Source organism: Symphalangus syndactylus, chromosome 11, assembly GCF_028878055.3.
Source record: "Symphalangus syndactylus isolate Jambi chromosome 11, NHGRI_mSymSyn1-v2.1_pri, whole genome shotgun sequence".
NCBI lineage: Eukaryota > Metazoa > Chordata > Mammalia > Primates > Hylobatidae > Symphalangus > Symphalangus syndactylus.
Genome location: NC_072433.2, coordinates 37,146,923 through 37,172,500, shown reverse-complemented (window position 1 = coordinate 37,172,500; position 25,578 = coordinate 37,146,923). Strand labels below are relative to the sequence as shown.

Below are 25,578 nucleotides of genomic sequence, written 5' to 3'. Positions count from 1 at the left end.
TAGTGGCTCACGCTGTAATCCCAGCACTTTGGGAGGCTGAGGCGGGCAGATCACCTGAGGTCAGGAGTTCGAGACCAGCCCGACCAACATAGAGAAACCCTGTCTCTACTAAAAATACTAAATTAGCCAGGCGTGGTGACGCATGCCTGTAATCCCAGTTACTTGGGAGGCAGAGGCAGGTGAATCGCTTGAACCCGGGAGGCGGAGGTTGCGGTGAGCCGAGATCACACCATTGCACTCCAGCCCGAGCAACAACAGCGAAACTCCGTCTCAAAAAAAAAAAAAAAAATGGCTATAGGCCGGGCGCGGTGGCTCACGCCTGTAATCCCAGCACTTTGGGAGGCCAGGTGGGAGGATCATGAGGTTAGGAGATCGAGACCATCCTGGCTAACATGGTGAAACCCCCGTCTCTACTAAAAAAAAAAAATACAAAAAATTAGCCAGGCGTGGTGGGCACCTGTAGTCCCAGCTACTCCGGAGGCTGAGGCAGGAGAATGGCGTGAACCTGGGAGGCGGAGCTGGCAGTGAGCCGAGATCATGCCACTGCACTCCAGCCTAGGCAACAGAGCAAGACTCCATCTCAAAAAAAAAAAAAAAAAAAAAAACCAAAAAAAATTGGCTACAGGACAGGCGCGGTGGCTCACGCCTATAATCCCAGCACTTTAGGAGGCCAGGTGGGTGGATCACCAGGTCAGAAGTTTGAGACCAGCCTGGCCAACATGGTGAAACCCTGTCTCCACTAAAGATACAAAAAATTAGCCACACGTGATGGCACGTAGCTATAATCCCAGCTACTGGGGAGGCTGGGGCAGAAGAATTGCTTGAACTCGGGAGACAGGTTGCAGTGAGCCGAGATCCACCATTGCACTCCAGCCTGGACAACAGGGTGAGACTCCATCTCAAAAAAAAAAAAGGGGGGGGGCTACAGTGCTGGAACCCAACTCCCCAGTTCCTTGAATCCTACAAGTGTGCTACGATTTGGATGTTTTGTCACTGCCAAATCTCATGTCGAAATGTGACTTCCAATATTGCAGGTAGGGCCTAGTGGGAACTTTGGGGTAATGAGGACAGATCCCTAAAGAATGGCTTGGTGCCATCCCATGGTGAAGAGCGAGTTCTTACTCTGGTAGCTCACTCCAGAGCTGGCTGTTTAAAAGAGCCAGGCATCATCCCTTTTTCTCTCTTGTTTCTTGTCTCTCTACCTGATGTGCCTGCTCCCTGTTGGCCTTCTGCCAGGAATGCAGGCTTCCTGTGGCCCTCACCAGAGGCAGATGCCTGCACCACACTTACGCACAGCCTGCAGAAACTTAACAGAAATCGCTTGAAACCCAGAGGCAGAGGTTGCAATGAGCCAAGACTGCACCACGGCACTCCAGCCTGGGCAACTGAGACTCTGTCTCAAAAAAAGAAAAAGGAAACAGCAAACTGGCCCCAGTGTGTGGCTCACACACCTTGCGCAGCACTGCCCAGCACATCCCCACAAGGAACCATCAGGCTTGGTCTGCCCAGGGTCACTGGCAGGACACTCGCTGATCCCTGAGAGCTCCCTGTTGTGACTTGGCTCTGAATCTTTGGAAATTCCTCCCAAGCTCAGGCTGAATTTGTTTCTCTTTCAAATTTCAGCCCTTGACGACTTCCAACCACTAAAGTGACTGGGAATATGGAAGGAAATGCCCAGCATGTTCCTGGCAAAATGAAGTGTGTGTGATCATGGGTTCCATAAGAATACTTCATGCCTGCCCATGCAGGAATGATGGCGGATTCTGCAGTTTGGAGGGTGCGGTGGTGCTCATTAGGAAGGAGTGAGGCCCTGGCTGACTTCTAATTAAAGTGAATGATTAGTTCCCTCGGCTCTGTGGAGGGAATGCTACTTGACATTCAGTCAAAGAGGAAGATGATCCTCCTGACCTAGAGGTCAGGACCATGCTTGCCCACTGCTTCCCTGTGAAGAGGAGATTTCAGAAGGCAGCCTGTGCCTAGGGCATGGGTTTTGGTGTCAGGCAGTCCTGGTTCACAGCCCACCTCACCACGTACTGGCTGTGTGGCCTGAGTGCATCACTGAAACTCTCAGAGCCTCCAGTTCGTTATTTATAGAAAGCAGATTATATCTCAATGCAGAGATTAAATGACAGCATGGTCTGGCCCCTGGCTAGGGCTTAATAAATAGTATCAATTATGATCATTCTCTCTACACTGGCTTATATGGACAATAAATCCTGTTAAATCCCAAAGCTAAGAGAAACCTTATAGGTTTGAAAGGATTGCTGTGGACTGGATGCTGGGAATGGGATTGCAACCTGGCTGATCCCACCAGGAGGAGTGTGGATGACCTTCTGCGGAAAGTGCTTTTCAATAAGATGCTGCCCTCACATTTGACCAGACATAAAAGCTTTTCCCATCCTTCATATCATCTGATCACACAACCTCAGGAACAAGAGCCACAGGCCTCAAGACTGGGACAGCATATATGCAGGGCCTGGAGTGCTTATGTTGTCTTCCAGATTAGTTAAGTAACCTACCCATTGCCACATAGCTCAGTATTAAAGGGATGAATGAACCTATGCTAAACCTGGCCCGTGGCCCTGGCCACAGCTGGTAGATTATGATGCCACTGGATGCTAAATCTTGCCTATCTCAGTTCAAAGACACAAAGACTCTTTGGAATGGATGAATGTTGCTCTTCGCTTGACAGATGAGAACTGAAACCCAGAGATGTCACAGAGCTGTGTAGGGAGACATTCCTGTCCACAGAGTGCACTTCCTACTGCTGCCTCTGTGTTGGGTTTTCAGTGTCCCTATCTTTCATGTGATTTGGTGGCCGAAGGTGGTGGGTGAGTCAGCATGCATGAGTGCAAATCCCGCCTCTGTTACTTTTAGCTGCATGATACAACCTCTCTGTGGCTCAGTCTCCTCCACTGTAGGAGGGGCATAATACTAACCTCTGGCTTATAGGATTAAAGGATTTAATACATATCAGGAACTTAGAATGGTACAAGGGATGGGCAGTCTACAATATTAGCTATTGCTTTTTTTGATCATTTTATGGAGCATAGGGGATATTTATTTATTTGAACACAAAGGCCTGGAGTGCTCAGCTGTGTATCCTGTTGTTCTCATCTACCACATGCCATGTGTCTTGTGGTCCAAAGAGAGCCTTTCACTGTTCCCACAAAATTGTAATCAACACTAGGGATATAAAGCTATGAGGAAGATTCTGTGCCTCATGTCAGATACAGAATGACTGCCCTGTTACCACCTGCACCGTCTTTTAGTTAATATTTTACACAGAAATGATTAATATTTTCTTACACGTGTTTTTATGAAGAGCAAATTCTTTTCCACCAGAAAAAATGAAAATCAATCTTGTCCCACACGTGGAAGATAGCACCAAATTAATATGTGTGTGTATCACACTTACAGATGGCTTTTACCACTGTCCATGGTAGAGTTGGTAGCTTCCTGTTGCTTATTTAGGGATTTTTTTTGGTTGTTTTTCTTTTTTTGAGACAGAATTTCGCACTTGTCACCCAGCTGTAGTGCAATGGCGCAATCTGCTACCTCTCCTTCCCAGGTTCAAGTGATTCTCCTGCTTCAGCCTCCCAAGTAGCTGGGATTACAGGAGACTGCCACCACACCAGCATAATTTTTGTATTGTTAGTGGAGACGGGGATTTGCCACGTTGGCCAGGCTGGTCTTGAACACCTCGCCGCAGGTGATCCATCTGCCACAGCCTTCCTAAGTGCTGGGATTACTGGTGTGAGGCAACTTGCCCGGCCCCTGTTGTTTAAAAGATTTCCAGCAGTACAGAAGTGTTGATGACATACCTGGCCCAAAAGTAGGCTTTATCATGGACACTTTCCTTTAAGAAGCTGGCTGGATTTAAATCAGTGCACAACTTTTTTATCTCTGTGACCACCAGCCAGTTACTTGAACTCTTTTCTTTATAGTCCTTTGATTAGCAAAACCGGTTCATAAATAGTATTACCCTTTAGGATTGCTGTGAGGATTCAAAGAAGGAAAGACATTAGAAAGGGACTGGTATAGACTCAATGTTATGCAATAGTCAGCTATACTGAAGAGAAATAACGGCATGTCTTGCTTTTTAATTGTGTGTTTTTTTTTAAAGACGTTGACTCTCTATGTTGTCCAGGCTGGACTCCAACTCCTGGGCTCAAGTGATCCTCCCGCCTCAGCCTCCTAAGTAGCTGGGACTACAGCTTCCTGCCACCTCCCCCATCTTGCTTTTTAATTTAAAGCAGAGTCTGCATATCACCTTAAGTAATCTCTCTTTGGGGACATCTCACATGTCCAGAACTGCCAGCCGGTATTGTGGTGGCCGGTTAGGCTGTGGGGAGCATGGAGACTTACATGCAAAGGAGGACCTGGAAAAATGTGCCGCCCCCACATGTTCCCAGGCGAGGAGAAAGGACGGGAGAGAGTGGACGAACGTGTTCCCCGTGTTGCTACGTATGGAGGAGCGGGTCCGAGGGAACTAGGTGTGGACGGGGACGGGCAAAGCGAGTGACGAGGAGAAACGAAAGCCACATCGGTGGCGGGTGCTCTGCACACAAATCGCTCGCTACCGCACGCTCCCCGCTCCGCACACAGCCGATCCGGGGACGGGAGCAAGAGGACTGCACACGGGCTCTGGGACAGGCCGAGCTGAAAACGGTGGGAGGGGTGGAGAGGAGACGACAGCGACGCCAAGGCTGGGGTCCCGGAACACGCGGGGAGACAGCTGGTAAGCAACCTCGGGGAAACTGGGAAAGCCGGCCAGGACCTCTGGGACGCCAGCCGCACAGCCCTTTCCCGCGCGAGCGGCCGAAAAAAGGGGGCGGTCCCGCCGTGCGCACCAAGCAGAACTCAGGGTATGGTGCGCCCGGCTCTTTTGCTGCGCACAGCCCGGCCCCGGATCGCGGGCGGCGCGCACTTAGAGGGGCGGGTGCAAGCGCAGGGCGGGACCTCTAAGCCCGGCCCCACCTCCGTCTGAAAAAAGGAGGAGCCGGCTCCAGGGCTCCGCAGCTGCCTGCCTGCCTATTGGCGTCTTCGGTGGGAGCTCCAGCATCTCCTAGGCTCGAAATGGACCCCAACTGCTCCTGCGCCACTGGTAAGGGAAGCCCGTCTCTTCGCCCTGGAATCCCCATTTCCCAGCCCCAGTACAGAGGGTCTCTGGGTTTGAGGAGGTTGCATTTTAAGTTCTGAGCGGAAGGGGACTTCTTCGCTTCGTTAGGTGCTTTCTGCCTAATCACGCCCCTGAGAGCACTGCCCCCCTCCCGGGCCTCTAAGTCAGAGTTAAGGATACTGAGGCTCAAGGCAGTCCTGCTCCACATCACCCAGTTGGTCAGGGTCCTGTTGGCTGGTCTCCAGTGGTCTGTCCAGGCTCCGAGCAATCAGGGTGGATGGGGAGCTGGAGACATTGACTCTTTAGGGTTCAGGACAGAAGGTTCTGGCTCGCAGTCTCAATATTCCTGGGTTGTGTGTGCACCTGGGACCTTCCTGGTGCGGTAAAACAGGAGGGTGCTTGCCCTTCCCAGCATTAGTGGAGAGGACATGGGGCTTCTGTTCCTCTGTCCTGAGTGGGAAAGGAGCTCTGAGGGCTGGCCCTGCACAGAGGAGGGGGCACTGGAGATTCATTGACCCACTGCTGTACCTTCTTCATCTCACTCACTGCCCACTGCGTTTTTCTCTTCCTTGCAGGTGGCTCCTGCACGTGCGCTGGCTCCTGCAAGTGCAAAGATTGCAAATGCACCTCCTGCAAGAAGAGTGAGTGTGGGGTCATCTCCAGGAATCTGGGGCTGTGGCTAAGGTTGGGAGGGAACTCAAGGCTGGCCCTGAGTACCTGCTTCTGGGGAACTGGGCTTTCTTTGCCCTCATTGTCCGTGTCATTCCCTCTCCAGGCTTTCTGCCCTAAATTCAGATGGGGCAGGACAGCATTTTTCTCTTGGGACACAAACCCCAACTGTACCCCCTATGGTTTCAGAACAGAGCTGTGCCAGACGAAAAAACCATCCTCTGGATCTGGGTTCTGAGCTCCAGCCAGGCTTGCTATTAGGGCAGAGAGGTGCCTGGTCAAGTCAGCTGCCACCTCTCACTCTCCCCTTCTTCCCCAGGCTGCTGCACCTGCTGCCCCGTGGGCTGTGCCAAGTGTGCCCAGGGCTGCATCTGCAAAGGGACGTCAGAGAAGTGCAGCTGCTGTGCCTGATGTGGGGACAGCTCTGCTCCCAGATGTGAATAGAGCAACCTGCACAACCTGGATTTTTTTTAATACAATGCTGAGCTATTTGTTGCATTTCTTTTTATATTAAATATGTGAATGATGATAAAACAATTTTGACTTGAATCTTACTCTGTTCCTCTTTGTGTGTCTTGGAAAAAATGGACTGGGTGGGGGTTAAACCAGGAGTTTAGACACCAGGCTCTGGATGAAAATGTGAGTCACTAACAATGTGAACACCTTCAGGCCAGCTACTGAGTTTACACTTTTATAAAATGGTATTGCACTGTGCACACCATATGGGTGGGAGTCATACATGATTGCTTCCTGTCTCATGTCAATGTGGCACTGAAACTTCATTCCTCATTTTTATTTTCTGATTTTCTTGCCCAACTTCAGATCCAAATTGGATTTTAGGCTTAAAAGTAGTACAGCGCTGGAACCCAACTCCTCAGTTCCTTGAATCCTACATGGGTGCCATGATTTGGATGTTTTGTCACTGCCAAGTCTCATGTTGAAATGTGGGGCCATGAGGACAGATCCCTAAAGAATGGCTTGGTGCCATCTCATGGTGAAGAGTGAGTTCTTCCTCTGGTAGGTCACTCTAGAGCTGGCTGTTTAAAAGAGCCAGGCACCATTCCCTTTTCTCTCTTGTTCCCTATCTCTCCACGTGATGTGCCTGCTCCCCCTTGTTCTTCTGCCAGGATTGCAGGCTTCCTGTTGCCCTCACCAAAGGCAGATGCCTGCACCACACTTATGCACAGCCTGGAGAAGCTGAAGTCATAACAAACTTTTCTTTATCAATTGCCTAGTCTCAGGGATTCCCTTATAGCAATGCAAACAGGCTAAAACAATGGGGCTTTTGAAGCACTATGGTGAAGGGACAGTTTTTATTTCCTATCCATCACAGGCTTAAACCTTGTTAAATGTAATAGTAACAATTATGGAGATAATGAAATGCAATATAAAATACAAAAGTCATTTTTTAGATTCAACGAGAAATCATTCAATAAATAGCCGGGTATGGTGGCTCACGCCTGTAATCCCAGCACTTTGGGAGGCCGAGGCAGATGGATCACAAGATCAGGAGATCCAGACCATCCTGGCTAACACGGTGAAACTGCGTCCCTACTATAAATACAAAAAAATTAGCCGTGGTGGCAGGCACCTGTAGTCCCAGCTACTCAGGAGGCTGAGGCAGGAGAATGGCGTGATCCAGGGAGGCAGAGTTTGCAGTGAGCCAAGATCGCACCACTGCACTCCAGCCTGGGCGACAGAGTGAGACTCCGTCTCAAAAAAAGAAAAAAAAATTCAATAAATAAAGGAATAACAGGAAATGAAAGATGTACAAACTTTGAACATATGATTATGTGCATTGCAGACCAGAAATAGCAAACTAGACCAGTTGTAGTGGCTCAGGCCTGTAATTCCGGCACTTTGGGAGGCTATAGTGGGTGAAACACTTGAGGCCAGGAGATCAAGACCACCCTGGTCAACATGATGCAACCTCATCTCTACTAAAAATATAAAAATTAATTGGGCATGATAGCATGCGACTGTAATCCCAGATACTCGGGAGGCTGAGGCAGAAGAGTCACTTGAACCCTGGAGGCAGAGTTTGCAGTGAGCCAAGATGGTGCCACCGCACTCCAGCCTGGGCAACTGAGACTCTGTCTCAAAAAAAGAAAAGAAAGGAGACAGCAAAGTGGCCCCAGTGTGTGGCTCACACACCTTGAGTGGCACTGCCCAGCACATCCCCACAAGGAACCATCAGGCTTGGTCTGCCCAGGGTCACTGACAGGACACTCGTTGACACCTGAGAGCTCCCTGTTGTGACTTGGCTCTGAATCTTTGGAAATTCCTCCCAAACTCAGGCTGAATTTGTTCTTCTTTCACATTTCAGCCCTTGACGACTTCCAACCACTAAAGTGACTGGGAATATGGAAGGAAATGCCTGACGTGTTCCTGGCAAAATGAAGTGTGTGTGATCATGGGTTCCAAATTAAATACTTCACGTCTGCCTACACAGGAATGATGGCCGATTCTGCAGTTTGGAGGGTGTGGTGGTGCTCATTAGGAAGGACTGAGGCCCTGGCTGACTTCTAATTAAAGCCAATGATTAGTTCCCTCGGCTCTGTGGAGGGAATCCTATTTGACATTCAGTCAAAGAGGAAGATGATCCTCCTGACCTAGAGGTCAGGACCATGCTTGCCCACTGCTTCCCTGTGAAGAGGAGATTTCAGAAGGCAGCCTGTGCCTAGGGCATGGGTTTTGGTGTCAGGCAGTCCTGGTTCACAGCCCACCTCACCACGTACTGGCTGTGTGGCCTGAGTGCATCACTGAAACTCTGAGAGCCTCTAGTTCCTTATTTGTAGAAAGCAGATTATATCTCAAAGCAGGGATTAAATGACAGCATGGTCTAGCCCGTGACTAGGGTTTAATAAATAGTAGCAGTTATAAGCATTCTCTCTACACTGGCTTTTTTGGAAAATGAATCCTGTTAAATCCCAAAGCTAAGAGAAACCTTATAGGTTTGAAAGCTTTGCTGTGGATTGGATGCTGGGAACGGGACTGCAACCAGGCTGACCCTGCCAGGAGGAGTGTGGATGACCTTCTGCGGAAAGTGCTTGTCAATAACATGCTGCCCCTACATTTGAGCAGACATAAAAATCCGTTCCCATCCTTCATATCATCTGATCACACAACCTCAGGAACGAGAGCCACAGGCCCCAAGACTGGGATAGCAAATATGCAGGGCCTGGAGTGCTTATGTTGCCTTCCAGATTCGTTAAGTAACCTACCCAATGTCACATAGCTCAGAAGTAAAGGGATCAATGAACCTATGCTAAACCTGGCCTGTGTCCCTGGCCACAGCTGGTAGATTATGATGCCACTGGATGCTAAATCTTGCCTATCTCAGTTCAATGATACAAAGACTCTTTGGGATGGATGAATGTTGCTCTTGGCTTGAGAGATGAGAACTGAAACCCAGAGATGTCACAGAGCTGTGCAGGGAGACATTCCTGTCCACAGAGTGCACTTCCTACTGTGCTAGCCTCTGTGTTAGATTTTCAGTGTCGTTATCTTTCATGTGACTTAGTGGCATAGAGTGGTGGCTGAGGGTACGATGCTGCCATCAGCATGCATGAGTGCAAATCCCACCTCTGTTACCTTTGGCTGCATGGCACAACCTCTCTGTGGCTCAGTCTCCTTCACTGTACAAGGGGTATAATACTAACCTCTGGCTTATAGGATTAAAGGATTTAATACATATCAGGAACTTAGAATGGTACAGGGAGTGGGTGGTCTATAATATTAGCTATTGCTTATTTTGTTCATTTTATGGAGCATAGGGGATATTTATTTATTTGCACAAAAAGGCCTGGAGTGCTCAGCTGTGTATCCTGTTACCCTCATCTACCACATGAGCATGTGTCCTGTGGTCTAAAGAGCCATTCAGTGTTCCCACAAAATTGTAATCAACACTAGGGTTATAAAGCTATGAGGAAGATTCTGTGCTTCATGTCAGATACAGAAGAATGACTACCATTTCTGTTACCACCTGCACCATCTTTTAGTTAATATTTTACCTTGAAAAGATCAATACTTCTTAAACATATTTTTATGAAAGCAAATTATTTTCCACCTGAGAAAATTAAATTCAATCTTGTCTCACACATGGAAGATAGCTCCCAAATTAATGTGTGTGTTTGTAAGTGTGTGTGTATTACACTTATGGATTGCTTTGGCCACTGCCCATCGTAGAGCTGGTAGCTTCCTGTTGTTTATTTGAGGGTTTTTGGTTTGTTTTTGTTTTTGTTTGTTGAGACAGAGTTTTACCCCTGTCAGCCAGCTGGAGTACAATGGCCCAACCTGCCAACTCTGCCTCCCGGGTTCAAGTGGTTTTCCTGCCCAAGCCTCCCCAGTAGCTGGGATTACAAGCAACTGCCACCATGCCAGGATAATTTTTGTATTTTTAGTGGAGACAGGGTTTCGACATGTTAGCCAGGCTGGTCTCCAACTCCTGACCTCGGGTGATTCATCCGCCTCGGCCTTCATAAGTGCTGGGATTACAGGTGTGGGCCACGGCGCCGGTCCCCTGTTGTTTAAAAGATTTCCAGCGATAGAGAAGTGCTGACGACATACCTGGGCCAAAGGAAGGCTTGATCATGGACACTTTCCTTTAAGAGACTGGTTGTATTTAAATAAGGGCACAACTTTTTATCTCTGTGACGACCAGCCAGTTACTTGGACATTTCCTTTTATTAGCAAATCAGTCCTCTTATTAGCAAAACGGGTTCATAAATAGTATTTCCCTTTAGGATTGCTGTGAGGATTCAAAAAATGAAAGAGATTAAAAAGGGACTGGTGTAGACTCAATGTCATGCAATAGTCAGGTATACTGAAGAGAAATAACTGGATGTCTTGCTTTTTAATTTTATTATTTTAGAGATGTTGACTGGCTATGTGGACTAGGCAGAACTCGAACTCCTGGGCTCAGGTGATCCTCCCGCCTCAGCCTCTTAAGTAGCTGGGACTACAGCTTCCCGCGACCTCACCCATCTTGCTTTTTAATTTAAAGCAGAGTCTGCATATCATCTGAAGTCATCTCTCTTTGGGGACAGCCCACAGGTCCAGAACTGCCAGACGGTAGTGGGGTGGCCGGCTAGGCTGTGGCTAGCACGGAGATTTATCTGCAAAGGAGGACCTGGACAAATGTGCCCCCACATCCTCTTAGGCGAAGAGAATGGACGGGAGAGAGAGGCCGACCCGTGTTCCCCGTGTTGCTGTGTACGGAGGAGCGAGTCCGAGGGACCTAGGTGTGGACAGGGACAGGCAAGGCGGGAGACGAGGAGAAACGAAAGCCACATCGGTGGCGGGTGCTCTGCACACAACTCGCTCTCTACCGCACGCTCCCCGCTCCTCACACAACCGATCCGGGGACGGGAGCAGGAAGGCTGCACCCGGACTCCGGGACAGGCCCAGTTGAAAACGGCTGGGCGAGGGGTGGGGTGGAGACGCCCGCGACGCCAAGGCTGGGGTTCCGAAACGCGCGGGGAGGAGGGTGGAAGACAAATTTCGGGGAAACTGGAAAAGGCGGCCGGGACCTCGGGGACACTGCATACCACCCGGCACACAGCCCGTCCCGCGCAAACCCGCGCCTAAGGGGCGATCGCGCGGCGCTCCCGGAGCGGAGCTCAGGCGATGGTGCGCCCGGCACTTCTGCTGGGCACAGCCCCGCCCAGGACCGCTGGCGGTGCGAACCCAGCGGGGCGGGTGCAAGCGCGGGGCAGGGCCTCTGCGCGCGGCCCCCTCCCCTGACTAGAAAAGCAGCCGCAGGCTGTGGCGCTCCACCACGCCGTCCACGTGCGCCTTGCGATCTCTCCGTTTATCGCTTAGGATCTCCAGCCTTACCGCAGCTCGAAATGGATCCCAACTGCTCCTGCACCACTGGTAAGAGAAGCCCGACTCTGCGCCCTGGAATTCCCATTTCCCAGCCCCAGTACAGAGGGTCTCTGGGTTTGAGGAGGTCTCATTTTAAGTTCTGAGCGGAAGGGAATTCCTTTACTTCCTTAGGTGCTTTCTTCCTGATCTCTCCTCTGAGAGCACTGCCCTCCATCCTGGGCCTCTGAGTCAGGGTTAAGGATACTGAGGCTCAAGGCAGTCCTGCTCCACATCACCCAGTTGCTTAGGGTCCTGCTGGCTGGGCCCCAGTGTTCTCCTCCAGGCTCTGAGCAATTAGGGTGGACCGGGGGCTAGAGACATTGAGTCTTCAGGGTTCAGGACAGAAGGTTCTGACTCGCAATCTCAGTATTCCTGGGTTGGGTGTGCACCTGGGACCTTCCTGGTGGGGTGAAACAGGAGGGTGCTTGCCCTTCCCAGCATAAGGGGGGAGGACATGGGGCTTCTGTTCCTCTGTCCTGAGTGGGAAAGGAGCTCTGAGGGCTGGCCCTGCACAGAGGAGGGGGCACTGGAGATTCATTGACGCACTGCTGTACCTTCTTCATCTCACTCACTGCGTACTGCGTTTTGCTCTTCCTTGCAGGTGGCTCCTGCACGTGCGCTGGCTCCTGCAAGTGCAAAGAGTGCAAATGCACCTCCTGCAAGAAGAGTGAGTGTGGGGCCATCTCCAGGAATCTGGGGCTGTGGCTAAGGTTGGGAGACAACTCAAGGCTGGCCCTGAGTGCATCCTTCTGGGGAACTGGGCTTTCTTTGCCCTCGTTACCCGTGTCATTCCCTCTCCAGGCTTATTGCCCTCAGTTCAGACAGGGCAGGGAAGCATTTTTCTCTTGGGACACAAACCCCAACTGTACCATCTATGGTTTCAGAACAGAGCTGTGCCAGACGAAAAAAGCTTCCTCTGGGTCTGGCGTTTGAGCTGGAGCCAGACTTGCTATTGGGGCAGGGAGGTGCCTGGTGAAGTCTACTGCCACCTCTCATTCTCCCTTTCTTCCCCAGGCTGCTGCTCCTGCTGCCCCATGGGCTGTGCCAAGTGTGCCCAGGGCTGCGTCTGCAAAGGGGTGTCAGAGAAGTGCAGCTGCTGTGCCTGATGTGGGAACAGCTCTTCTCCCAGATGTTAATAGAACAACCTGCACAACCTGGTTTTTTTTTTTTTTTAATACAACCCTGAGCAATTTGCTGCATTTCTTTTCATATTAAATATGTGAATGACAATAAAACAATTTTGACTTGAATCTTACTCTGTTCTTCTTTGTGTGTCTTGGGAAAAATGGACTGGGTGGGGGTTAAACCGCGAGCTTAGAGACCAGGCTCTGGATGGAAATGTGAGCCACTAATAATGTGAACACCTTCAGGCCAGCCAGGTTACCTCACTGAGTTTACACTCCCGTAAAATGGTACTGCACTTTGCCACACCATATGGGTAGGGACCATAAATGATCACTTCCAGTCTCATGCCAAATGTGGCACAGAAACTTCATCCCTTATTTTTATTTTCTGATTTTCCTCCACGACTTGAGATCCACATTGGATTTTAGGCTTAAAAGTGGCTGTAGTGCTGGAACCCAGCTTCTTAGTTTCTTGAATCCTACATGGGTGCTATGATTTAGATATTTTGTCACTGCCAAATCTCATGTTTAAATGTGTCCTCTACTATTGCACGTGGGGCCTAGTGGGAGCTTTTGGGGACATGAGGGCAGATTCCTAAAGAATGACTTGGTGCCATCCCATGGTGAAGAGTGAGTTCTTTCTCTGGTAGGTCACTCCAGAGGTGGCTGTGAATGAAAGTGATTAGAAAGGGATAGGTATAGACTCCATTTTATGCAATAGTCAGGTATACTGAAGAGAAATAACTAGATGTCTCGCTTTTTAATTTTTTCTTTTTTAGAGAAGTTGACTTGCTATGTGGACTAGGAAGGACTCGAAGTCCTGGGCTCAAGTGATCCTCCCCCCTCAGCCTCCTAAGTAGCTGGGACTACAGCTTCCCGCCACCTCCCCCATCCCGCTTTTTAATTTAAAGCTGGATCAGCACATCACATGAAGTCATCTCCCTTTTGGGGATATCCCACATGTCCAGAACTGCCAGCTGGTATTGTGGTGGCCGGCTAGGCTGTGGGGAGCATGGAGATTTATCTGCAAAGGAGGACCTGGACAAATGTGCCCCCACATCCTCTCAGGCGAAGAGAATGGACGGGAGAGAGAGGCCGACCAGTGCTCCTGCTGTTGCTGTGTACGAAGGCGCGGGTCCGAGGGACCTAGGGACAGGGACAGGGACAGGCAGGGCAAGGGACGAGGAGAAACGAAAGCCACATCGGTGGCGGGTGCTCTGCACACAACTCGCTCGCTACCGCACGCTCCCCGCTCTGCACTCCGCCGATCCGGGGACAGGAGCAGGAGGCTGTGGCTGCACTCAGACTTCGGGACAGGCCGAGCTGAAAACTGTGAGAGGGGTGGGGTGGAGACGACCGAAACGCCAAGGCTGGGTTCCCGGAACGCGCGGGGACGAAGGTGGAAGACAACTTCGGGGAAACTGGGAAACCCCGTACCCCGGGCGTAAACTCACTCCCGCTTTAGCGGGCGCCAAAGCGGGGAGGGGGTGGTCCCGTGATCCGCACCCAGCAGAGCTCAGTGGACTGTGCGCCTTGCCTTTCTGCTGCGCAAAGCCCAGCCCAGGTCATCACCTCGGGCCGGGCGGACTCAGACGGGCCGGCGCGGGCGCGGGCGCGGGACAGGGCCTTTGCGTCCGGCCCTCTTTCCCCTGACCATAAAAGCAGCCGCTGGCCTTTGGGCCCTACCAGGCCTTCCACGTGCGCCTTATAGCCTCTCAACTTCTTGCTCGGGATCTCCACCCTCACCGCAGCTCAAAATGGAACCCAACTGCTCCTGCGCCGCTGGTAAGGGATGCTAGGTTTCTGGTCCTTAGGATACCTATTTCCCCGCCGCAGGATAGATGTCCCTAGGAGTAGAGGTGTTTTTTGAGTTCTAGCTAAGTGGAGTCATTTATTTCATTGATCTAGTGCTTTTCCACTCAGTGCCTTCATCACCCCTAGAACATTCCTATTCTAATACCTCCCATTTCAGAGGCGAGAGGACTCAGACTCATAATTCTCCTGCTCCATGTCACCCAGGTAGTCCGGGACTGCTAGGCTGAGCCCCAGTACTCTGTGCAGTTCCTGGGATGGTTGGGAGACAGGGGTTATTGGTTTTTCAGGATTAAGGACATAAAGCCCACCCTAGCCTCTACAGATAGAAGTAAGATTACGCTTCATGGTGCCCTGAGTCGGACAGGAGCTATCTATCAGGCCTGGCAATGCACTCAGCTGGGAGCATTTGTTGAGCAACTGCTGTTATCTTCTGTATCAAATTCACTGCCTTTTTCCTCTTCCTTGCAGGTGGCTCCTGCACGTGCGCTGGCTCCTGCAAGTGCAAAGAGTGCAAATGCACCTCCTGCAAGAAGAGTGAGTGTGGGGCCATCTCCAGGAATCTGGGGCTGAGCCAAGTCAGAGGCAGGAACCCAGAGCTCGGCAGGCAGGAGTAGGCCAGTGATCAATTTCCCACATCCCGTTCCCCAGCAACTGATTCAGGATCAGAGCCAGATTTTTAGACATGATGGATTCCCAAGTTTCATTCTTAAAATAGACAAACTGCGGCCAAGACAGTGCACCAGCCTGCCAAGCACAGACATGACACCTAAGGACTTTTCTCACCTAAGTGTATGGTTCTGGGGAGCCAGCCTTCCTTTATCCTTGATAACCCCAGTCACGCCTCTCCAGCCTTCTGCCAGGTCTGGGGTTCAGATGGAGATAAGCTTTTCACAGAAGACCCTCACTCGAAAGATCCACCACTTATCTCCCGTCTCCAACAGTTCATGCCATCCTGAACTGAGTGTCCTCTGGGGCTGGGGACAGAGCTTGGGCCAGGCTTCTTTGGGGGCAGGGAAGTCCTCAGTCAAGTCTGGTCTGACCTCTTACTCTCCCTTCTTCCCCAGGCTGCTGCTCCTGCTGCCCCATGAGCTGTGCCAAGTGTGCCCAGGGCTGCATCTGCAAAGGGGCATCAGAGAAGTACAGCTGCTGTGCCTGATGTTGGGATGGCCCTGCTCGAAGATGTAGAAAGAGTGACCTGCACAAACTTGGAATTTTTTTCCATACAACCTTGACCCATTTACTGTATTTTTTTAAATGAAATATGTGAATGATAATAAAAGTTGTTGACTTAACGCTGGCTCTGGTTTTCTTTGTGTGCCTTGGAAATAAGGGACCCCATACCCAACAGAGCTGGGATGGTGGATTGCATTGAGAGTCCAGAGACCTGGGTGCTGGGACCATGTCTTATTATCTTACACACTGAGTGCCTTAAGCCAAATCAGGTACCTGCCTCAGGTCAGTTTCTTAAATAAAAATGTAAGAGCATGATGACAGATGATATAATGTCACAGGAATCTGTCACAGACAAGCTTTGGTAAGATAAAATCTATTAGTATGACAAAAAGAAGAAACCATCAAATCCATTTTTTATATTGAACAGGACAATTTCAATAAATATATGGAAGACAAAATAGGAAAAATAAAATTACACTATACATTTGTTCTAGGATGTATATTTCAGACTGGAAACAGTTCACAGACTGGCCCCAGTATGTGGGTCACACATCTTCAACAGCACCAGCCAGGACATCCCCACGTGGAACCATCAGTCTTGGCCTGTCCAGGGTCACTGATGTGACTCTTGGTATCTCTGAGAGTTCCATGTTGTGACTTGTCTCCGAATCTTTGGAAGTTTCTCCCTAGGTCAGGCTGAAATCCATTCCTCCTTCAATTCCAGCCCTTGGTTAATTCAGGCAAGCAAAGTGACTGGGGGAGTGGAGGAAATTACCCAGGATCCTCCCAGCAAGATGGAGTACAGAGAAGGATTAGTTCCAGATGAAGTACTTTGAGTCCGCCTACGCGGAGGTGATGGCATATTATGCAGTTTCTAAAGTGTGGTGGTGTTCACTAGGAAGGAGTAGGGGGCCCCAGGTAACTTGTAATTAATGGCAGCAATTAGTTCCTCTGGCTATTTGTTGCGGGAATTGCTATTTGATGTTCAAAGAACAAAAGGGGTCAAGTGAGCCAGGAATCAGGACCATGCTGGCCTGCAGGTGCCCCTTTTGAAGAGAGGGTTCCAGAAGGCAGCCTGTGTAAAGAGCATGGGGTTCAGGGTCAGGGCAGTCTTGTTTAACTGCCCACTTCACCACCTACTGGCTGTGAGACCTAGGCAGGTTGCTCAACCTCCATGAGCCTCCATTTCTTCCTCTGTAGAACTGTCTGTCACAATTCAGAGCTAGAAGGGACCTTGGTTAGTTAGTGCAGCTGTGCCTCTGATGGGTGAGATGGCATGTTGAGGCTGAGAGGTCACAGAGCTATGCAGAGGGATTGACTGCTAGCTCAGTGTCCTTCCCACTGCTGTCTCTGTGCCAGATTTTCAGTGTCCTTGGGTTTTACATGACATGGTGACATAGGGTGGTTGCTAAGGGCACCATGATGCAGTCAACATGCATGAGTGCAAATCCCAGCTGCGTCACTTATATGTGAGTGACACAACCTCTCCGTGGCTCAGTCTCCTCAACTGTGAATTGACATAATAATAGAGTCTGCTGGTAGGAGCAAATCACTTAAAACATGTAAAGAACTTAAAATGGTGCCTGGCTTGTGTTGAGTAGTCTCTAATAGCTTTGATTTTAATCTTTATTCATAGCATAGGGATGTTTTTCTACCTCTAGACAAATAAGCCAGGCCTGGTGAGCTTAGCTGTGTGTCCCATGTTGTTCTCATCAATAACAGGAGCACATGACCTGTGGCCCAGAGAGGGTCCTCCACTAGTCCACAAATATGGATCCATATTGGATATATAAAGCCACAAGCAAGACAGTCCCTGTTTGCATAACAGATGCAAAAGGATTCCTGCCATTTCTGCTATCACCTGCGCTGTTATTTTCCTTAACATTTTCTCTTAAGTAATCATATTTCTTTAATATATTTAAAGGAAAAGCAAACTCCTTGACACTACCGAGAAAAAGAATCAGTCACACTTGCAGATATGGAAGGTAGCCATAAAATTACATATATATCCCTTCTGTCACTTCCAGAATTGACCTGGACGTTTGTTTATGTTTAAAGATGTCAAGCAGTAAAGAGGTGCTGAAGACATACCCAGGCCAAAGGGAAAGTTTGCCCTTGACCTCTTTCCCTTGAAAAGCTGACTGGATTGAGACCTACAGTACCACTGTTACTGGTGCAGGGCGCCCAGGTTCTTAGCCCCTTGAACAAAGAATTTGACAAAATGTACAAAGTAAGGGAGGGAGGAAGCAACAAAAGCAGAGATTTATTGAAAACAAAAGTATACTGCACAGGGTGGGAGCTGGCCCAGCAAGTGGCTCAAGGGCCTGGTTATAGAATTTTCTATGGTTTAAATATCCTCTAGAGGTTTCTCATCGGTTACTATGTACATGAAGTAGTGGCCCGCTATCAGTCTGACTGATTGCAGAAAGCAACCAATTAGAAGCTGAAGTGAAGTTACAAAGTTATTCCCGTGCAGATGAAGATGTAGCCCAAGACCAGCCCAACTGGTTGCCATAAGGGACAAATCAGAGGTACTTTCAATTTCTCATCTGCCATGCAGACAAAGTGGGGAGGAGCTGCAAACGAAGTAGCCTCTGGTCCTTTTGTTACTTGGGTGTGGAAAGTTGGGGTTTTCCTTTTGGTTTAGTTCTAGAAAGACCCTGAATCAGCCTTAGGTTCACTGCCTCCAGAACCTATTCTCTTGCCTCGGCACTTCCACCCTCTGTCCTGGGCTAGTTACTTATCTCCTTGTGTTGTCGTTGTCTGATTAGTAAGATGCTGTCATAAAGAGTATTCCCCTTGAGGGTTGCTGAGACGGTTCAAATAGCCAAAGTGACTAAACAGGGTCTGGCCGAGACCAAAAGCTCTGCAATAGTCAGAAATTCTGAAAGGGAAATAAGCACTTTCCATGCTTCTTAATTTAATGCAGAGTCACCACATCAGGGAAAAGATCCCTCCCTTGGTGATGTCCCAAGCTTTGGATGTCCTTAGTCTTGGTGGGCCAGCTAGGCTGTGGGAAGCCCAAAATAAGTTAAAGCAAAAGAGGACTTAAACAAATATGCCCATCGCCCCCTCAGGAGTGGAGAATGGAAGGGAGGGTGGCAGGGCCCTATGTCCGGCCTGTTGCTGTGAAGAGGACAAACGAGGCCAAAGGACCTGGGTGACTATGCAGGTGGGTCGAAGGTCACATGGGAGGCTGGTCCTCTGCACACAACTCCCTCGCTGCGCTTCCCGCCTCGGTCCTATCTAGGGACGTGAGCACTAGGCTGGGGTAGCACATGGACTTCCACAGAGGCGGGACTCCCACAGAGGTGGGACTCCCACAGAGTCACTGGTGCGGGGTGCAGGGATGGAGATACCGCTACCACCTGAAGCTGGGATCCCGGACCGCCCAGGGCAAGAATGGAGTGCAATCTCCGGGAAATTCGGGAGGGCCGGGATTATAGCAGGGACGCCGCGTACCGCCAGGAGCACAGCCCCTCCAAAGCGAGCGTGAGCGGAGGCGGCCAAAGGGCCGCCCCCGGGGTGCGCACAAGGCACGTTAAGGAGGATCCTGCGCCCGGCCTGCCTGGTGCGCACAGCCCGGCCCTGAACCCAGGGCGGCGCTGACACTGAGCTGGGCGGTTGCGAGACCTGGGGCGGGGCCTCTGCACCCAGCACCCTGCCCTGACTGTAAAGTCAGGCGGCCTGCTCCTGGGCTCTGTTCCGCCTCCCACTGGCTCGCCCGTTTTTTCGCCTCTGGCTTAGGAACTCCAGCCTCACCTGATCTCCAAATGGACCTCAGCTGCTCCTGCGCCACTGGTAAGGGATGCCTGGTTTCGGATCTTAGGATCTTCATTTTCATACCACAGAATAGAACATCCCTGGGGCAGGAGGCAGATGCATTTTGAGCTCTTCCTAAAGTGGACTCCTTTGCTTTGCACTTCTCGAGCTGTCTCCCCGCCAAGTGCCTTCATCACCACTTAGAACATTGCCGTCTTTCCAGTGCCTCCCATTTCTGAGGCGAGAGGACTGAGGCTGAAAACTGCCCGGCTGCAGGTCACCCTCAAGGCCAAAGGTGTGCTGAACTAGGACCCAGTGCTCTGTCCAGCACTGAGTTGCTTGAGGTGGATGGGAGGCACACAACACTCACTGCTCACTGCCTGTTTCTTCCTTGCAGGTGGCTCCTGCACCTGTGCCAGCTCCTGCAAACGCAAAGAGTACAAATGCACCTCCTGCAAGAAGAGTGAGTGTGGGGCCTTCCCTGCGAATCTGGGGGCTGGGCAGAGTCAGAGGAGGGATTCCAGATCTCCGCAGACAGGAGCAGACCAATGACGAACTTCCCACATCCCCTTGCTTCAGCAAATGACTTAGGATCACAGCTGGAAGAACACTAGAGATGGTTAATTCCCAATCTTTATTCTTACCAGGGGGAAACTGACAACAAGAGAGCACACCAGCCTGCCAAGCACAGGCCTGATACCTGAGGACTTTCTTCACTTAGGGATATTATTCTAGGAGACTGTCCTTCCTTTTACTGCAAACAGCATGGCACTCCCTCTCGAGTCTTCTGCCCTGTCCTGGGCACAGGAAGGGTGGGTACCTTTTTCATGGCAAGACTCTCACCGCAAAGATCTCCTGACAGAGCAATGCCATCCTGAACTAAGCGTCTTTTGGGGCTGGAGGCACAGCTTGAGCCAGGCCTCTGTTGGGGCAGGGAGATCCCTGTTCAAGCCTGCTCTGATCTCTCACTCTCCCCTTCTTCCCCAGATTGCTGCTCCTGCTGCCCTGTGGGCTGTGCCAAATGTGCCCAGGGCTGCATCTGCAAAGGGGCATTGGAGAAGTGCAGCTGCTGTGTCTAATGTTGGGACAGCCCTGAGCCCAGATGTAAATAATGCAACCCCTACAAACTTAGTTTTTTTTTTTTTAAATACAAACCTAACCCATTTACTATGTCTGTTTTCTTAAGTGAAATATGGGAATGATAGTAAACATTGTTGGCCTTATTCTGCCTCTGATTTTTTGAGGGGTGTCCTGAAATAAGACATCTCAGACCCAGCAGAACTGGGATCATCCTATATGCTGAGTGCCTTAAGGCAAGTCGGGTCACCTGTCTCAGGTCTGTTTCCTAGCTAAAAATGTAAGAGCATCATGCCAGATGATAGGAGGGCACAGGAATCAGTCATGGACCTATGCTTTGGTGAGATAAATAGATTGAATAAGTATGAAAAATAAAAATACGAAGTTCATTTTTTATATTCAACAAGGAAATCTCAAAACAACATACAGAACAAAATAACAGGAAAAATAAAATACTAATGCTGCACATCTGTTGTAAGGTGCAGTGATGTTCAGTAGGAAGGAGGAAGGCCCTGGGTGTCTTGTACTTCATGGCAACTGTTAGTTATTTGGCTATTTGGTGAGGGAATTGCTATTTAATGTTCAAAGAGGAAGAGGAGTCACATGGCCCAAGAGTAAGCATCATGCTGGCCTAAAGGTGCTTTGTGAAGAGGGGATTTCAGAAGGTAGCCTGGCCAGGTACAGTGGCTCACACCACTTCAATGGCTCATGTCATGCTCTGCTCAAGCCAAGGCAGGAGAATTGCCTGAGGCCAGAAGTTTGAGACCAGCCTGGGTGACACAGTAAGAATCTCTCTCTATGTAAAACAAAAAATTAAAATAAAACAAGAAGAGAAAGCAGCCTGGGCAAAGTGCAGGCATTTTGGTGTCAGACAAGCAGGTTCACAGCCCACTTCATCCCTTACTGGCTGTGTGATCTGGGCAAGGCGCTTAACCTCTCTGAGGCTTCATTTACTCATTTGTAGAAAGAAGGTTATAGCTCTACATTGGGTTGAAATGTGATAGTGGCCTAGCACCTGGCTAGGACTCAATGAAGATTGCTGTTATAATCATTTGTCCACATGGACTTTCCAGACAGAGAATCCTGTTAGATCCCATCAAGCTCCTTGGGAAAGAGCCAGTTCCTTGGAAGCATGACTGTGGACTGGAAGTTGGGAATGGGTTTGGAGTCTTGCTGATCTGGTCTTAAGGATATGTGGATGACCTCCTGCACCAACTGTCCAGCATAAGACACTGCTCCAGCATTTGGAGAGAAAACAAGCCTTTCCCACCCTTCAAGTCATTTGATCTTCACACAAACCAGACAGACAGTGTGTGCAGAGGCTTCCTATGCAGGGGAGCACTGTCCTCTAGAGTAGTTAAGAACCCGCCCAAGGTCACACAACTCAGCAGTACAGGTATAGATGAACTTAAGGTACAGCTGTCCTCATGCCCCCTCCAGAGCTGGCAGATCATTGTGTAAGTGGATGCTAAGCTCTGCCTGTCACAGTTCTTAGCTGGAAGGACCCTTGATTAGTTGACTCGATTGTGCCCTGACTGGATAGATGGCACACTGATGCTCAAGGAGGTTAAGAGCTATGAAGAGAGATTGACTGCCAGCTCATTACTCTTCCCTCTGCTGTCCCTGTGCCAGGTTTTTCATGTCCTTGTGTTTTACATGACATAGTGACATAGGGTGGTGGTTGAAGGAATGATGTTGCATAAGTGTAAATTTCAGGTGTGTCATTTATACCAGGGCAACACAACCTCTCTGTGGTTCAGGCTCTTACCCTTTTCCCGTGCATAATTACAGGGTCTGGCTGGTAGGAACAAATCAGTTAATTCATACAGAGAACTTAATATAGAATTTGGCATGTCTCAAGTATTCTGTAATAGCTATGATTTTATTCTCTCTATTCATAGCATAGGGACATTTTAGTACTTCCAGACAAATAAGCCAGTCCTGGTGGGCTTAGCTGTATGTCCCATGTTGTTCCCATCAATAACATGAGCATATGACCTGTGGATCAGAGAGGAACCCCTACCCATCCACAAATAGGGATCCACACTGCATATATAAAGCCATGAGCAAGACAGTCCCTGTCTGCATAACAGATGCAAAAGGATTCTTGCCATTTCTGTCAACACCTGCGCTGTTATTTTCCATAACGTTTTCTTTTAAACAATCATATTTCCTTAATGTATTTATGGAAAAAGCAAACTCTTTGACACTACTGGAAATAAGAATCAGTCTCATCTTGCAGACATGAAAGGTAGCCATACAATTATATATATATCCCTCTGTATCACTTTTGTTGCTTTCTGGATTAACCTTGACATTTGTTTTTGTTTAAAGATTTCAAGCAGTAAAGAGGTGCTGAAGACATAGTCAGGCCAAAGGGAAGTTTCATCCTTGACCTATTTGCCTTGAAAAGCTGAGTGGATTGAGACTCGCGGCACCACTTCCACCCTCTGTCCTGGGCTAATTACTTATCTCCTTGTGTTGTCATCTGATTAGTAAGATGCTGTCTTTAAGAGTATTTCTCTTGAGGGTTGCTTTGCATGCTTCTTAATTTAATGCAAGGGTGAGCACATCAGGGAAAAGATCCATCCCTTGGGAACATTCCAAGTTTTGGGAAGCTCCATCCTTGGGCTTAGTGGGCCAGTGAGGCTGTGGGAAGCCCCTAGAAGTTAAAGCAAAAGAGGACTTGGACAAATGTGCCCATCACCTTCCCAGGAGTGTGGAATGGAAGGGAGGGAGGCAGGGCTGTGTGTCTGCTCTGTTGCTGTGAACAAGACAAACGTAGCCAAAGGACCTGGCTGGCAATGCAGGTGAGGCACAGGTCACATGGGAGGCTTGTCCTCTGCACAACTCCCTCGCTGCACTTCCCGCCTCTGTCCTGTCTAGGGACATGAGCACTAGGCTGGGGTAGCACACAGACTCCCACAGAGGCGAAGCTCAGGTCACTGGTGGGGGTGCTGGGTTGGGGACACCGCGACCACCTGAGGCTGGGTTCCCGGACCGCTCAGGGGCAGGAGTGGACCCCAATCCCCTGGAAATTCGGTAGGGCTGGGATTATAGCAGGGACGCCGCCTACCGCCGGGAGCACAGCCCTTCCAAAGAGAGCAGGAGTCAAAGGGCCGCCCCCAGGGTGCACACCGGCAGCGCTAGGGAGGATCTTGCGCCGGGCCGGTCTGCTGCGCACAGCCCGGCCCTGAACCCTAGGGCGCCTCTGACACTGCGGGAGCGGGGGCCAGACCTGGGGCGAGGCCTCTGCGCCCGGCACCCCTCCCTAACTGCAAAGCCAGAGGTGGCTCCTGAGCTCTGTTCCCCCTCCCACCGGCTTGCCTGCTTCTTCGCCTCTGGCTTAGGTGCTCCAGCCTCACCTGGTCTCCAGATGGACCTCAACTGCTCCTGCGCCACTGATAAAGGATGCCGGGTTTCGGGGCCTTAGGATCTCCATTTTCATGCCAGAGGATAGAATGTCCCTTCGGCAGGAGGCAGGTGCATTTTGAGCTCTACCTAAAGTGGATTGTTTTACTTTGTACTTCTGGTGCTTTTTCTCTTACCAATCGCCTTCATTATTATCACTGAGAACATTACCGTTGTCCCAGCGCCTCCCATTTCTAAGGCGAGGGGAATGAGGCTCAAAACTGCCCCTGCTCCAGGTCACCTATAGGCCAGAGGTGCTGAGCTGGGACCTAGTGCTCTGTCCAGCATTTGAGCTGCCTGGGCTGGTAGGGAGGTGGGAAACATTCCTTCTTCAAGATTTCCCACTGAAGTCCCCGTGTGCTATGAAAGAGAGGGCGCCTGCCGATCCGAGCCTTTGTGGAGAAAAGGTGGGGCTGGGCTTCCATGTGCCTGAGTGGAACAAGGTACCAGGTTTCCCGTGCACTGAGCAAGAGGATTCTGAGGGCCTGCTCCTAACCCTGCACCACGCTCACCGCTCACTGCCTTTCTCTCTTTCCTGCAGCTGAGTCCTGCACTTATGCCAGCTCCTGCAAATGCAAAGAGTGCAAATGCACCTCTTGCAAGAAGAGTGAGTGTGGGGCCTTCCCTGGGAATCGGGGTGCCGGGCAGAGTCAGAGGAGGGAACCCAGAGCTCAGCAGGCAGGAGTAGGACAGTGACCAGCTTCCCACATCCCCTTTCTGGCAAGTGATTCAGGATCACAGCTGGAAAAACACAAGATAGTTGATTCCCAACTTTCATTCTTAAAATGGGGAAACTGAGGGCACGTGTGTGCACCAGCCTGCCAAGCACAGACCTGGCACTTCAGGACTTTCCTCATTGAAGCATATGGTTCTGGGGAACTGGCTTTCCTTTGTCCCTGCAGCCCCAGTAACTGCCTCTCCAGTCTTCTGTCATCTCCTAGGTGTAGGTTTTGCTGGGCAGCTTTTTCACTGGAATACCCTCACCCCAAATATCCACCAGTTGACTCGTAACAGAGCGATGCCACCCTGAACTAAGGGTCCTCTGGGGCTGGAGGCAGGCCTTGAGCCAGGCCTCTGTCAGGGCAGAGAGATCTCTGGTCGAGTCTGCTCTGACCTCTCACTCTCCCCTTCTTCCCCAGACTGCTGCTCCTGCTACCCTGTGGGCTGTGCCAAGTGCGCCCAAGGTTGCATCTGCAAAGGGGCATCGGACAAGTGTAGCTGCTGTGCCTGATGCCAGGACAGCCCTGCTCACAGATGTAGAAAGAGTGACCTATATAAACTTGGAATTTTTTCCATACAACCATGACCCGTTTACTCCACTTGTCTCTCTTTTATTAAATATGTGAATGATAATAAAAGTTGTTGACTTATTCTGGCTCTGGTTTTCTTGAAAACCAGGTTCCCTGTCTCAAATCACTTTTTCAGCTAAAAAAGATTCCTTTAAGATTATAAAATGGTATTTTTACTGTACATTTCTATGTTTAGCTACACAAATACTTACCATTGTGTTAAAATTGCCTAATAGTGTATAGGTTTGAAGCGTAAGAACAATAGGCT

General features: G+C 50.0%; 4 protein-coding genes across 10 annotated transcripts; all 4 read left to right on the top strand.

Annotated features, from left to right (window-relative positions):
• Positions 1 to 4,588: 4,588 nt before the first annotated feature.
• Positions 4,589 to 6,261, top strand: LOC129457707 (metallothionein-1E-like). 2 transcript variants are annotated; one of them, XM_055233163.2, is made up of 4 exons: positions 4,589 to 4,741; positions 4,997 to 5,107; positions 5,698 to 5,763; positions 6,111 to 6,261. In XM_055233163.2, the coding sequence occupies exons 2-4, from the start codon at positions 5,080 to 5,082 to the stop codon at positions 6,200 to 6,202; spliced, it is 186 nt and encodes a 61-aa protein (XP_055089138.1). In that variant the 5' UTR covers positions 4,589 to 4,741; positions 4,997 to 5,079; the 3' UTR covers positions 6,203 to 6,261. The 2 variants fall into 2 exon arrangements, with proteins under 2 accessions (XP_055089138.1, XP_055089137.1); XM_055233162.2 differs by lacking the exons at positions 4,589 to 4,741; positions 6,111 to 6,261 and having other exon boundaries at positions 4,827 to 5,107; positions 5,698 to 6,102.
• A 5,069-nt stretch (positions 6,262 to 11,330) lies between these two features.
• On the top strand, positions 11,331 to 12,824 carry LOC129457693 (metallothionein-1E-like). Of its 2 annotated transcripts, XM_055233141.2 has the most exons (3): positions 11,509 to 11,668; positions 12,261 to 12,326; positions 12,674 to 12,824. In XM_055233141.2, exons 1-3 carry the CDS (start codon positions 11,641 to 11,643, stop codon positions 12,763 to 12,765), a joined length of 186 nt encoding a protein of 61 aa, XP_055089116.1. In that variant the 5' UTR covers positions 11,509 to 11,640; the 3' UTR covers positions 12,766 to 12,824. The 2 variants fall into 2 exon arrangements, with proteins under 2 accessions (XP_055089115.1, XP_055089116.1); XM_055233140.2 differs by lacking the exon at positions 12,674 to 12,824 and having other exon boundaries at positions 11,331 to 11,668; positions 12,261 to 12,662.
• A 1,628-nt stretch (positions 12,825 to 14,452) lies between these two features.
• On the top strand, positions 14,453 to 20,756 carry LOC129457702 (metallothionein-1A). 3 transcript variants are annotated; one of them, XM_055233164.2, is made up of 3 exons: positions 14,453 to 14,568; positions 15,067 to 15,132; positions 15,663 to 15,890. In XM_055233164.2, the coding sequence occupies exons 1-3, from the start codon at positions 14,541 to 14,543 to the stop codon at positions 15,752 to 15,754; spliced, it is 186 nt and encodes a 61-aa protein (XP_055089139.1). In that variant the 5' UTR covers positions 14,453 to 14,540; the 3' UTR covers positions 15,755 to 15,890. The 3 variants fall into 3 exon arrangements, with proteins under 3 accessions (XP_055089139.1, XP_063468748.1, XP_055089129.1); XM_063612678.1 differs by lacking the exon at positions 15,663 to 15,890 and adding an exon at positions 20,521 to 20,621 and having other exon boundaries at positions 14,465 to 14,568; XM_055233154.1 differs by lacking the exons at positions 14,453 to 14,568; positions 15,067 to 15,132; positions 15,663 to 15,890 and adding exons at positions 19,507 to 19,572; positions 19,931 to 19,996; positions 20,521 to 20,756.
• Positions 20,757 to 23,986: 3,230 nt separating this feature from the next.
• LOC129457706 (metallothionein-2-like) lies at positions 23,987 to 25,280 on the top strand. 3 transcript variants are annotated; one of them, XM_055233160.2, is made up of 3 exons: positions 23,987 to 24,008; positions 24,557 to 24,628; positions 25,161 to 25,280. In XM_055233160.2, exons 1-3 carry the CDS (start codon positions 23,987 to 23,989, stop codon positions 25,250 to 25,252), a joined length of 186 nt encoding a protein of 61 aa, XP_055089135.1. In that variant the 3' UTR covers positions 25,253 to 25,280. The 3 variants fall into 3 exon arrangements, with proteins under 3 accessions (XP_055089135.1, XP_055089133.1, XP_055089134.1); XM_055233158.2 differs by having other exon boundaries at positions 23,987 to 24,011; XM_055233159.2 differs by having other exon boundaries at positions 23,987 to 24,036; positions 24,585 to 24,628.
• The last annotated feature ends 298 nt before the right edge of the window (positions 25,281 to 25,578 follow it).

Excerpts from the sequence above, each read along its gene's own strand:
- LOC129457707 (XM_055233162.2), top strand. The coding sequence starts at position 5,080 with ATGGACCCCAACTGCTCCTGCGCCACTG. Across the intron at positions 5,108-5,697 it reads CAACTGCTCCTGCGCCACTG|GTGGCTCCTGCACGTGCGCT; the intron begins GTAAGGGAAGCC and ends TCTTCCTTGCAG.
- LOC129457693 (XM_055233140.2), top strand. The coding sequence starts at position 11,641 with ATGGATCCCAACTGCTCCTGCACCACTG. Across the intron at positions 11,669-12,260 it reads CAACTGCTCCTGCACCACTG|GTGGCTCCTGCACGTGCGCT; the intron begins GTAAGAGAAGCC and ends TCTTCCTTGCAG.
- LOC129457702 (XM_055233154.1), top strand. The coding sequence starts at position 19,545 with ATGGACCTCAGCTGCTCCTGCGCCACTG. Across the intron at positions 19,573-19,930 it reads CAGCTGCTCCTGCGCCACTG|GTGGCTCCTGCACCTGTGCC; the intron begins GTAAGGGATGCC and ends TCTTCCTTGCAG. Across the intron at positions 19,997-20,520 it reads ATGCACCTCCTGCAAGAAGA|ATTGCTGCTCCTGCTGCCCT; the intron begins GTGAGTGTGGGG and ends CTTCTTCCCCAG.
- LOC129457706 (XM_055233158.2), top strand. The coding sequence starts at position 23,987 with ATGGACCTCAACTGCTCCTGCGCCA. Across the intron at positions 24,012-24,556 it reads CCTCAACTGCTCCTGCGCCA|CTGCAGCTGAGTCCTGCACT; the intron begins CTGATAAAGGAT and ends TTTCTCTCTTTC. Across the intron at positions 24,629-25,160 it reads ATGCACCTCTTGCAAGAAGA|ACTGCTGCTCCTGCTACCCT; the intron begins GTGAGTGTGGGG and ends CTTCTTCCCCAG.